The sequence below is a fragment of the Sinocyclocheilus anshuiensis genome, unplaced genomic scaffold, assembly GCF_001515605.1.
Source record: "Sinocyclocheilus anshuiensis isolate Anshui unplaced genomic scaffold, SAMN03320099.WGS_v1.1 scaffold758, whole genome shotgun sequence".
Lineage (NCBI taxonomy): Eukaryota > Metazoa > Chordata > Actinopteri > Cypriniformes > Cyprinidae > Sinocyclocheilus > Sinocyclocheilus anshuiensis.
The window spans coordinates 2,613,215-2,626,851 of record NW_015548126.1 but is presented as its reverse complement, the minus strand read 5'-3'; the positions used below and the strand labels follow the sequence as shown (position 1 = coordinate 2,626,851).

Sequence of the window (13,637 nt, the reverse complement as noted above, 5' to 3'; positions counted from 1 at the left end):
TATGAGTTGGTTTTATATGTTTGATAAGGGATTTGCTTAGAATTGGGTGTTTGACCTTTTGTGGAAAGTCATTTGAATGTTATTTCCAGGAATGACAGTGACATTGCAATGCGTTCAAAGCATCTTTTTCTGTAGTTTACACAAAAGCTTTGAGACAGTTGCACAGATTCACGAAAGTTCAGCCCGGCCCGGCCGTCTCCATTACGTCTCTGACATGTTGGCTACATATGCTCCCCTGATAGATCATCCTAATCAGTGTTAGCATTGTGCAGACCGTAAACATTTCCAACGTGAGATTAATCTTTCAGTGTGTTTTGTATCTTGCTGTAGTTTGCTGGCGGCAATGTTAGACTGACGAATCTTTTCGGTTTTTCATAGTATCCTGTTTATGATGGTTGTGCTTTGAAATCAAAATTGGTGTGACAATCTATCTAAAAATCTATATTAAGTCTATATTATTTATTTATTTCTCCTGTCAGCAGAAGGCCTGGATCGAATTCTTCTGATTAAAGCTGTTTGTGCAGCGCTGGTGGGGATTTTTGTGATATTAGTCCAGAAACTAAGACTTTTATTACTCCAAATTGCTTCAGAGGGACTGTGTTTGCAATTGACTTACAGTAAATTGCTTAGGATAAATGTCTGCTAAATTATACATTTTAATTTCCGCTTCATTTTATTTGGCCTAATCAAAGATGTTGTACTAAAAAAGTACTTTGCTCTGCGCCCATTACCTTCTTTCTAGCATACATCAATCTGACATGAAGTAAACATTGTAAACATGACCTCATTGCGCAAAATGTAGTGTATGAACTGCCATTGAAGTCATAATCCGAATCAGATAGCGAATAGTATAAAGAATGACCCCGCCCCATAGCATTTTCTGTCGCTTTAACATATTCACCGCAAACAAATAAATACAATAGAATGACAGTTTTGAATTTGACAGGAAATAACTGTGGTCGCTCAGACATCGTGAATCAACTGCATGCTGAAAATGAGCTTATGGCTTTGCTTGGTCTTGTTTGGATGATGGGTTCCGCTCCACCCAGATACAAATGTTCTGGTTTCTCTGCTGATCCCAAAAACATTTAGTCGTCTTGGTTGTAAACATTTAATTGAGTGTTTACCAAATTGTGGACATACGTTTATTTGCTTAGATACATTCATAGTTGTTTTGAAGGCCATTTTTAGCCCGTTTAGGTGCGTGTAGAGCTTTTCAGTGATGACGTCAGTTTGAAGGCCAACTTGGAAAGCTACAGTTGTTTGTTCCTTTGGGAGTTTCTAAATGGTTTTTAGGATAATTTTTTAATTTATGAGTAAAATAAGGTCTGTGGTTAACATTACTCGAAGAGATTGTAATAAATTACACCTATTTTCATACCACATATGTACCATAGATGTGAATTTTGAAATAATTTTTGCATAAAAACTACAACTACATGTTATTTTGAACATACTATTTTAAACATTTTCATACTTTACATTTGAGGTACACTACTACACTATCCAAAAGTTTGGGGTCAGTATGATTTCATTATTATTATATATATATATTTTTTTTTTGGAAAGAAATTAACACTTTTATTCAACAAGTGACAGTAAAAACATTTAAAATGTATTAAATGATTTCTATATCAATGCTGCATTTAGAACTGTCTATTGAAAAAGATGTATCACGGTTTCCACAAAAATTGTGGACAATATTGATCATAATAAGAAGTGTTTCTTGCGCATTAAATCAGTGTATTAGAATGATTTCTGAAATATCATGTGACACTGAAGATTGGAGTAATGATGCTGAAAATTCAGCTTTGTCATCACAGAATAAATGACATTTACAGTATATTTAAATAGAAAGTTATTTGACACTTTAATAATATTTCACAATTTAAATGTTTTTGTTGTATTTTAATTAACTAAATGTAGCTCTATTGCCTCGAATCAGTGATCATTGCATGTCGCCACTAAGGAAACATAGTGTTTAAGGAGTAAAACTGTCTGAAACTTACAAAAGTTTATGTCCTTGTTTACCGTCCCTGTAATAGTCAGATGTCTCTCGCCATGTGCTACCGAAGGAAGAGGATCTACAGTATATCTTTATTTTCTTTCCCATCTAGCACACATGAAAATTTGCAGGTTTTTTGGACTCGAGGGTGTATGAGTCAGTTTTTTCTTCATTTTTCAGCCTAACTCGCTGCCAAGCCTGTCTTCTCCCTAAACTCCTTTCATATAAATAAACTATATAGTATATTTTTTCAGGAAAACTTCATCTCCTGTCTAATGTATTTTTTGTATCTAGATTTTGGCATGGCCTTGCGATCCCATGGGCTCTTAAACATTATCACTTGATATACCATGTAGACTGCAGTATGCATCGCTTCTCCTCGATGGATGAACTTTCAGGTCATTGTCAAGGTTTATTTGCACTCTTTTGCTAATGAAGAAATATGAAATGTATACATTCATGCTTTAAATAAAACAACATAAAAATGCTGCAGTTATTTGTTTAAGAGGGCTGCCACACAAATAGGCCTACACAACTATATATCTATCTTGCATGTGCTTTAGTATGTTATCTATTCTATTCTAAAGTATTTTTAAAAAATCATTATTTCTATTTTGAAGGAGCATAGAATGTATAACTGCAATATACTTACATGGAACAAACTAATTATATTATCTGTCAATTTATTATTTAAACAAGATGAACAGAACTTTCCCTGAAACAAATAAGGATTTTTTCTTACCACATATTATATGGGAGCTCATCCAAGCAGACTGCAGTTGCCTTTGAGGCTAAAAGTGATTTTCCTTATGGATGCATTGATAAAAATATTATATAAAGTGTTTTGCACCATAATGAAACTTTTGAGTGTGTTCTGCACAGTACAAGGTCCTTAGGAGTGCTTTGCCTTTATCTGTGTCAAAAGGATTTATATGCAAACAGACAGTGATTTGTTCTTTTGTTGTCTCTTAGGATTGATGAGGCCAGAAAGTGATCCAAGGTCATGGCTCCAGCTCTGCAGCAGATGAAAGTAAGCGTCCTCCAGGGCGTTCAACATGCTTCTCTTAGACAACCACCAGATGGGAGGAATCGTTCAGTTACATGACCTGACGTTAAATCTGTTGTCTTGGCCTTCTCTCGCTCACTCTCACCCAGACCACATCGCAAACTTGTAAGAATGACGGATTTCTCAAGATCAGGTTTTTTTTCCTACACCTTTTTTCTCCTTATATATTTTGCATGTGTGTTTATTTTTGTTGTGTCAGAACTGTATATTATATAATATGGATTGTGTGGTTTGAATTATAAATCAGATGGTGTGCTAAATTATTTTCGTAGGCAATAACAAATAAACATGGTACTGAAATAGATAGATAGATAGATAGATAGATAGATAGATTCTACATTTAAATTAGGGTAGAGTGGGGGAAATGCCCCCCTAAGAACTGTGTAATTTTTTTTCTGTGAAACAAAAGTTAAATGTGTTCAGAAAAATTATCATAGTTTTAGTGACAATGACATATTTTTAACAAAAATTTAATTTGTACCAAATTTATTTTGTTTTGCCCACAGACTATGTTTGAGAAAAAAAATTAGGCTGTCATTCTGAAAATATAATTAGCCTATGTTTTTATAAGTAACGTGCTCCCTATCTACAGGCCCCACTGTTCTCATATCATAACTGTGATGTTCTACAAACATACTTTAAAACACTTTTTCTTACTGCAGAAAATTAGACATATTTACAGTGAAATCCGTTTTCTCTCAGGTACATCACCAGTGTAAGCTTCATACTTCTACATCACTCTTGTCAACGTAGTCCATAATTGCAATAAAACTGATCTTGACTTTAGCTTTATCTGGCGGCGTTTTCCCCCACTCTACCCTAAATGTAATAAATTCAGTTCCGTCTGAAGAAGACTGGTGGCAGCAAAGTCTGAGCGAATCACGTCACACTGTTTTGGACCGCTATCGCCGCCGTTCGGTGAGGTCGCGCTATTACCCCGCTTCTACACGTGCTTCATGGATATTCATGAGAGAGTGGGAAGGGCTGGTGTAGAGTTTCACTCCAGGAGGTTGAGAGCGTGTGTTGGAAGTGTGGATTCTAGAGTTGGATGCTGTTGTCGATGCTGACGGACTGATTTCATCCTGTCTGCTGCGCTCAGTTTGGAGGACAGAGCCCTTTTGAATTGGCGCAGCGTATTTTGAACTTGACAACAACGGGAAAATACAGAAAACTGGAAAGCTACTAGTGGAAGTTGCCGTGGTACGCGAAAGATAACTTGTAGGAAGATGGATATAATCTAAAAGGGATTTTTCTGAAACGACATTTCATTTTTGGCTGGTTTTACTGACGTTACGTTGGCACAGACCGGATCGCTATCACTGAAAAGCAAGAACAGATGAGTGTAAGTGTTTCATGGAAAAAGTGCGTCAGTGGCGTTAAACTACAACTTTATTCCCCATCATGCCGAGACGCGGCAAACTACAACGCTTCCATCGCAGTCAACTCGCGCGCTTATGGCAAGCTGTTTTAACATTTATTCGTTAAAACTGACGTGTCTATTTTGATGTTAGTAGCAGTGTTGGGGGTAAGGCATTACAAGTAACGCGAGTTACGTAACAGGAGATGTTATTGTAGTTCTAAAACAAATATGAATATGCATTAATTCATCTCACTCACAAAAAACAAAAACACAGATTCAGTATTCCTCAAAATGAATAAAAATAATGCAACTCAGAATATGACGCAAACCTGCAATAATTAAATGTTAAACAACACAAATATCCTTTATGTATTTAATCCCATTCTATTAACCGATGTCTTTGCTTCTGACCTTCGATGATCCAGTTCAACCATACTAATAAGCAAAAATTACTCTAGACAAACATTTGTGTGTCTTTTTTTATTGCTGAAGTGTGTTGAAATTTCTTCTTCTGCATTCTACTGTAGGGACGTAAATTTACTTTCCCTTCAGCCTGAGGCTTATTCATTTCACTTTTGGTGTGAAAAGGCTTTTATATTTGCCAAAAATATAACTTTTTTTATTTTAAAAACAAACAAGCAAGCCCTGTGCAGATTTAAAAAGTAACGCAAAAGTAACGTAACGCATTACTTTCCATAAAAAGTAACTAAGTAGCGTAATTAGTTACTTTTTTATGGAGTAATGCAATATTGTAATGCATTACTTTTAAAAGTAACTTTCCCCAACACTGGTTACTAGTACTTATATAAGTACTTATATTCTAGTAATGAATACTTTAATAAGCCTAACTCGGATCACTTGGATATTTGTACTCCTTTATAATGATTACATATTAACTAATAAATTGCAGTTTTAAATAAAGCAATTGTAATAATGAGATTACAAAAAATATGTACAATTGGGATAGACCATAGTGTGTGAAAAATATGTACTTGTATAGAAGTGTATAGCCTAGATAGTTAGAATAGATAACTAAACAACAAGACCTGTTATTCATTGCTGGTAAAACTGAAATGGGAAACATGAACAATTGGAATACATTATTAGTACAAATATTTACTAAGTTATTTGTCACTATTGGGTTACTTACTAGTCGTTAAAACATTAGTAACAGATGCTAGGTAGTTTTTAGGAATAAATGTTTAGACAGCTTGCCATAGTCGTTTGCAGAAAGACTTCTTGGACTTGAATGGAAGCATAATGTCAGATTTTATCACTATGCATGCTGGGTAGCTTTAATATACAGAAAATACATTTAGAATTTCTAATTTCAGTAAACACTGAAATCACTGCACTAATTGATCACTTATCTAGCTAGGAAGCCCACAGACATGCACTATGTAGTGTTTCATGTGCAATCCAAAGCTGAGATGAAACATTGAGATAATCAGGGAGAAGTTGTGATTCAAACTTGAGTGCATTGTTTCTTAGTCACAGTTTAATTTTGGATTCAATGTATCATCAAGTCAGTTGTTTGCATCTGTAGTTTAGTGCAGTTTGTGTGCACTCTACAGTATGATATTAATTGATTTATGATGGTTATTGTAAACATTCTGAAGTGGAAGTGCATGCATTGTTGTTTGTTTCTGGTGGATGTGGTAGAAATGGATGTTAGGCAACTCTAAAAAAATGTTTACTGGAATGAATCAGACCTACACCATGCTGTTTGTAATAAATCAATGCAATTAACCAGACAGTGTCAAAATGCAGCTGATATTGACATCAATACTAAATTTGAAGTTAGGAGCTATTGTATTTCCTAACCATGACTCACAAGACACATTAGAAGTCTATTGGTTCAGAGATATGTGGTGGTTCACTGTGCTTGCAACTGCTGCAGTTTAACCACTGAGCTCCAGTTATTTGTATATTCTGCACTGCTGTTTTTAATCTAGCCTGGTATTGGTGTAACCCTTGAGCAGGCCACAAAAGCCTCCTCAACGATTCTTTTCATTGAGGGGGTGATGTGTATTGCATAACTTTAGTTCTTTGCTTTTGAATGAATCTGAGAAAACACAATATACCAGCTGTGGCAGCCTGTAAAAACTTTGAGAGGTGGGCTTTATAAATCTAGACCTCCAGTATTATAGAAAACGGAAGGTTACTTAAACCCTACAAAATTACTGTATCTGATTTCAAATACAACAAATAAAAGCGTTGTATCCGCTTTGCAACATTTCCAATTAAATTGCCATTTTAATGTGTTTATTAATGTCACCCACAGCCTGACCTTTCTTGGCTGGTGTATCTCAGATGGTATTTTTGGCAACGTGTTGCACCTCAGAGGAAATCAGTTGCAGAATAACGGGCAGGTGTCCAGTGGTCATTTATTTAACTTTCTTGACACGCCAGAGCATATAGATTTTCTCTCCTTGCAAGACATTCCTCTTAAATGGGTTCATCAGTGGAATTCTTTTGTTAGCCGTAGAGAAGTGCTGTGCTTTTGTGCTGGTGACTGGCCGGGGTTCATCCAGACCACATTCCAAATCTCCCTCTGAGGATGACAATAATTAATATTCATCAAGACAATAAGGTTGTTTTCAGTCATTCAGCTCAGTTGACTTCCATTTGTCTGGCTCGTTGGTTGCCATAGTGCGATACCGCAGTAATTTAGCTACTGTTTATTAGAATATAAAGTACCGCCCATCATCGCCCGTTTGCTGAGCACCACATGTTCGCACTCCGTTTTGGGATAGATCCATAAGATTAGTGAGTCACATCCCGAGTTAATTCAAGTTCCAGTTTGTTCAGATGAAGTCATGAGCTTGAAAATTAACCGTGTTCCTCACGCAAATAAGCAGACTGCGCTGGGTCGTTTATGTTATGATGGTGTTTAAATAAGAACAACATGTTTGATTCGACAGCCACAACGAAACATTGAGAATCTAATAAATCATAGATAAAACTAGGAGGCGGCTGCATGCTAGACAGGAAGTGTAGTTGATTCTGGTGTGAGCCGAGCCGAAGAAAGGTTTAGAGCTTCAACCATTTTTTACTAGTTACTGGACTGAGTGAAATTCATAAAGTTTGCAATGAAAATAGCTGCAGAATTGATGTCTGACCCTCAGACAGAGCAGAACCAGATCGAACGCCAAAGGGCTTTTAAGACATTCCAAAGATTATGTCACCAGACTCTCGTCCCAGTGGACGATCAGTTAATTTCTCAGCTCCATCCCTGACCTCGGACCATCTCGGGTGAACAGAGATCCATTCGGATGTTAGGAGGAAAAAAAAAAAAACGGGGTCGTTGCGGAGTCAACCACTCACAACTTTACATCAGTCTTGATCTCATCCTTTTGGCTTAGGCAAGGATTCTCTGATGATCAGACAGTTCCAGTACCTCTGCTGTGGTGCAGTTAAACCCATCCTTACAGGTCTCTGGTGGAGCACTAAAGCCGTATGCAGTTGCAGCATCTGGTCTCCAGAGTGGTGTACAGAGTGGACGGCAGAGATTGCATGCCAGAGGGCTGTTGCCCCTGCATCTGCGTTTCTCATTAAGGTTCTGAAGGGAGGTTTGTCTGTACACATGTCTTGTAAAGCCATGTAGGGTCAGTGTGACCTCCTTCTTGTATTTACAGAAAAGGTGTTGGTTCGTATCCCAAATGAACTATCACCTTTGTGCCTTTGGGTTATGCCTGCAAAAATTATAGTTATACATGTTTGTTGCCCCTTGTGTGTTCAATAATTATGGATTTGAAAGTATATAGTTATATACTTTATACAAATAATAAAAATAATAGTATTAATTATGTATATTAATATATTAATTTATTTTTAATCACATAATTTTATTAAATTTTATAGGTTTTTATAAATGTATTTGTTTTTATTTTTCATATTATTTTAAGTTTGGGTAAGGGGTTGTGCTTTATTGTTAGGTTTAGGTTTCATAGGTTTCCCTTAGGAGAATTAAGTTACACTCATTACAAATGTCATTATCATTATCCCATTTATGTTTTTGTACCAGGGTCAAGTTTTTGTCTTAAGTAACATTTAGAAAAATTCATGGTTGTCATGTTTTCTGAACTGATTTGGGGGTTATAAAAGTGCGCAACTCAACTATGCCATCTCTTTTGAGTTATTATGGCTTCTCACTATTGCCTAGACCGTTTCCAATGCATTGTCATTGAATATTCCTTTTCATCCTGAAATGTTTTTTGGAAGTAAAATGGTTCGTGAACATTGTTTCTTCTTGACTCTTGAATTCTACAGATTTGCCCCCAGAATCTGTTCTGACCTTGTATTTTGTGGATGTCAATCAAAAAGACAAAGATTTAGCTTTAGATAGTACATAAACATAAAATGGATAACTGTCAAAGTAGCTTCCCTTTCATGGGAACTTCGAACTGCGTCTTCTAGGGGTCGCTATGGTGTGTGGGTGTGTGTGCCTGTACTTTCTTAAACATATGAGAGTGTTCCTGCTTGTGTGTGTGTGTTTCTCAGTCCCTGTGATGCTGACAGACTGAAATTAGCTTTGGATTCCCATATGCACAGGGCAGGCTTCCAGCAGACCCCAATTACAATGCAGCAAAGCCAGAGAGGGTGCAGGGCAGACTGTGTGGAGCCCTCCTGGTCTGCTCCCTCGCTCAGGCACACACACACACACACACACTGTCACTACCACAGACTTGACAGACTACCGCAATGAGGCGCACAGCACGCACAGATCTGACTCACACACACAGGCGCTCACACACACTTTTATGTGGACACCTGCATCATCAGACTCATTCACACACATTTTAGATTAACCACATGTGCAGCTGTGCGCAAGATTCAACACCACCAGTCACTCTGGAGTTAATCAAGTTAAACCTACGGACACATTGAGACATACTTACCTACTTAAAACAAATAACCTGTGGGGTAGAAAGTGAAAAAAGTAGCATTAAAATTTTGTAGAGGGGGAAAAATATATATAGCTGTAGTCCACCACCGGAGGGAGCCTCTCTGATTCCTACAGTATGACAGAGCAAAAGTATTTCCTGTGATTCTGTTTTTATTTACTTTATGAAAACGTGAAATCCTGTGGTCGATTGTATAGAATTTTATTGTGAAGTTATTTTTCTTTCACAGTGATTGAGAATGACATGATTATTTCCCTTGGCCTGAAATTGATTTTGTGGCTTTTCGTAGTAATGCAGACGGTGACAGGCTCATCTTAGAACTGCTCATGTCTTCATTTTGTCTTCAGTCCTTGGTTAAGGCTTAGGCTTAAATTGTCAGAAAAACATGCGAGTCGCAGTATGTGCAGGACTCAGCAATTAAGACATATACATTGCTATTTCAAAAAAAAAAACGTTTAAGTAAAAACATTTTTTTATTTTTTATTTATTAAATTTTTTTTAAATTATGATTGCTTTAAATTCATAAACTCACTTTTCTTGGAAAATTACACTGCATACAGTCCATTCTGTTTGTGTTTAAATCTAAGTGGCACTGGCAATCTCTATCTAGCTTACTTTTAAAAAATATGCTATAAAGGGGATCAATGTTGATTTACTGTGTTGTTTGTTGATGTCCTTTGATCCCCTTTATAGCACATTTTTTAATTAAGAGATTTAGTCAAAGGCAGAGTCAAATGTGAGGTTCAGTTGTCCCTTTGCATGTGAAGTACAATTTTCCTGTAATTCTTTTATTCCAAAAAGGGAACCAGAAAACCCACGCAATTCATAATATCTCGGATAATAAGCTCTCTCATAACTTGACAGGAATTTAAAGGATATTTTTGTTAATAGGCAAAAACTATGACTTAAATCTAAGTGGCACTGGCAATCTCTATCTAGCTTACTTTTAAAAATGTGCTATAAAGGGGATCAATGTTGATTTACAGTGTTGTTTCAAGAGATTTAGTCAAAGGCAGAGTCAAATGTGAGGTTCAGTTGTCCCTTTACATGTGAATTACAATTTTCCTGTAATGCTTTTATTCCAAAAAGGGAACCAGAAAACCACGCAATTCATAATATCTCGGATAATAAGCTCTCTCATAACTTTCAATCTTTCATCTCCTTTCTGCTTTGCAGATCCTTCATACTTGAGTAGCTGGGCTGGATGAGTCAAGTTCTTCTAACAAGCATACGTAAATATTTAAGATCCCGTCTTACAGAATGTTTATAATTCATTTGGACCTAGAAAAGGGCCTAATCCAGGAATCATAATTTCAACAATAAGGTCGTCATAGTTTGCAGGTCCATAAGCTGCAATTTTATGGATGAGGAATTGCTAATTTAAAAAGGAGCTGGAGGAACACTCAGAGGAGACTTTTGTGGTTTTAATATATAAGAATTGGCCCACCAGCGTTTTTCTAGCTTCATTTTGGGCATTAGTATTGGCATTAATATACGACAGGGTTAATACTCAGTTGGCTTTAAAGGGTCCTCTTGGCTCTCTTTTGCATCAGTGTGGGCTGCAGTTGAATAGTTTTACTAAAAAAGGGGGGTCATGTTAGCCACAGTCTCTATTTTAGGCTCCTGTCCATCATTACACAGATATTCTTCTGTAGGAGAACATTCCTTAAGTTTACACCCCAAAAGAAATGGGAGTTGAAGGGAAAATTAAGTATTTTAAGTTTGGATCTCTCTAACAAACATGCCAACATTAACTAAAATAATCATCATGACAGGAATTTAAAGGATAGTTTTGTTAAAGGGCAAAAACTATGACTAAAACAATCAGACAAAAAGACTATAAGACCTTTTTGGGACGTGTCTAACCACTTTGTGGTTTCTTTTCATTTTAGTACAGTGAAGCTTCTCGTTTTAATTATAGCAATAATATCTTGAATTATTAGTTGACAGTAAAATGCAGGTACCACATGTGTGCACATGGTGTGCTGCTGCTTTATTAAAGGTGAACTCATGCAACATGTGGAAAGCCACTTAAGCATTCTTGTCATAACTGTAACTGAGCCTGCTTGTGTAATCCATCTTTTTGTAATGCATGCTTTTTTAGATTTTTGGATTATGTCGAACCACTTTCTGTTAGTTCACTTATCCTTGTTTCTCTAACTAATGTCATTTTCCATTTGTCCTGTCAGGTTTTGTAAGAAGAATATTCAATGAATAGTAAGGGAAGGACGATTATGGATCCATTGCATCAAAACAGGGCTTGGTGGTGGATATTGGTGATCCACTATGTGGCGCTACAACTCATGACCATCCACTCATCCATGGTGCCAGGAACGTTGCAGCTCCAGCTAGATGAGGAACAGCCAGCAGGAACTGTAGTAGGTGACATTAGTGCTGGCCTCCCACCTGACATGACTGCAACCCATTATTTCATCTCAGATCATCAGGGTACAGGTGTCGGCACCGATCTGGACATCGATGAGAGTACAGGGATCATAAAAACCGCAAAGGTCTTGGACCGGGAAGTACGGGACCGTTACAGCTTCATAGCAGTCACCATAACCGGAATAACCGTAGAAGTCACCATCTTAGTAAATGACATCAACGACCACGCTCCAGTGTTCCCAAGAAAAAGAGCCATGTTTAAGATTCCAGAACAGACAACTATTGGCACCAAGTTTCCTCTTGAGCCTGCTTTGGATGCAGATGAGGACCAGCTCACTACGCAAGGCTACATCATAACGGATGGAAATGTAGGACAAGCTTTTTTTCTTGAAACCAAACGAGGATCCAACAAAGTGCTCTACTTGGATTTGGTAGTCAATGCAGTTTTGGACAGAGAGACCAGATCTTCGTACACTCTACTCTTGGAAGCATTTGATGGTGGTTCACCCAAGAGGACTGGACAAATGATCCTGGATTTGATTGTGCAGGACATCAATGACAACGCCCCAGTCTTCAACCAGAGTCGCTACCATGCAGTGATCTCAGAGAACCTTCAACCTGGGAACAATATACTGCAGGTGTTTGCTTCAGATGCTGATGAAGGCGACAATGGGTTGGTGTTCTACGACATCAACAGGAGACAGAGTGATCCTGATCGCTACTTTGTCATTGACACTCGAACTGGAGTTATCACTCTGAACAAGCCTTTGGATTTCGAAATGAGAAGAGTTCACGAGCTTGTGGTACAGGCTCAGGACAATGCCAGTCAACCAGAGGTCACCAATGCTTTCGTGACCATCCAGGTGCGAGACTACAATGACAACCAGCCCACCATGACCATCATCTTCCTCAGTGAGGATGGTTCTCCACGCATCTCTGAAGGAGCGCAGCCTGGCCAGTATGTGGCTAGGATTTCGGTCACGGACCCTGATTATGGAGAATATGCCAATGTGAATGTGTCTTTGGAAGGGGGTGATGGAAAGTTTGCTTTGACCACCAAAGACAGCATCATCTATCTCATCTGCGTAGATCAGATCCTTGATCGTGAAGAGCAAGACCATTATGAACTCAGAGTCTTGGCCACAGATTCTGGCACTCCTCCATTACGGGCAGAGTCTTCATTTACCATTCAGGTCACGGACGTTAACGACAACCCACCTTTGTTTGACCAGCCAGAATACACCCAGGTTATTCCAGAGGTTGCCTTTCCGGGAAGTTTTGTTGTACAGGTTACAGCACGGGACAAAGACCAGGGACCCAATGGAGATGTTCAGTACAGCATCCTACAGAACGAAGAAACTCATTCAGACTGGTTCAGTGTTGACGCAGTCACTGGTATCGTCACCACCTTGACCCAGCTTGATTACGAAACAGACCCTATGCCGAGTGTAACTGTGGTTGCTGCCGACAGGGGTCGACCACCTTTATCTTCTACAGCTGTGGTCAAAGTGATCCTACAGGATATTAATGATAATGAACCTGTGTTTGGCAGCAAGTTCTACAATGCATCCATTAAGGAGAACACCGCAGCAGGGACCTGTTTCATGGAGGTAGGACTATTATTTCTTTGTCTGGAAAATGCTGATTTTGTATTATACTGGTTAATATGCAGATTTCTGGGGTTTTTGGGCATGAAGTGTGTGAAAACCCCAATGCAGAATGACTGTATATTTAAGACAGATTGTTAGAGAGCGCTTTTCAAGTGTGTAAACTGAGTAAATGGAAACAGTCATTTTAGGAAATTAACCTGGAAACTAGCATGATGAATTGTAAGATATTGGGGAGCGAGCTTAAGTAAGCTTTGTTTAGATTGGACTGCTTCAGTTGGGAGTTACTCACTCTCCTCAGGCTGTG

General features: G+C 37.9%; 1 protein-coding gene across 1 annotated transcript; it reads left to right on the top strand.

Annotated features, from left to right (window-relative positions):
- The first annotated feature begins 4,066 nt into the window (after positions 1-4,066).
- On the top strand, positions 4,067-13,446 carry LOC107704702 (protocadherin-16-like). Its single transcript, XM_016507690.1, has 3 exons — positions 4,067-4,413; positions 11,528-13,333; positions 13,396-13,446. The coding sequence occupies exons 2-3, from the start codon at positions 11,549-11,551 to the stop codon at positions 13,444-13,446; spliced, it is 1,836 nt and encodes a 611-aa protein (XP_016363176.1). The 5' UTR covers positions 4,067-4,413; positions 11,528-11,548.
- Positions 13,447-13,637: the final 191 nt, after the last annotated feature.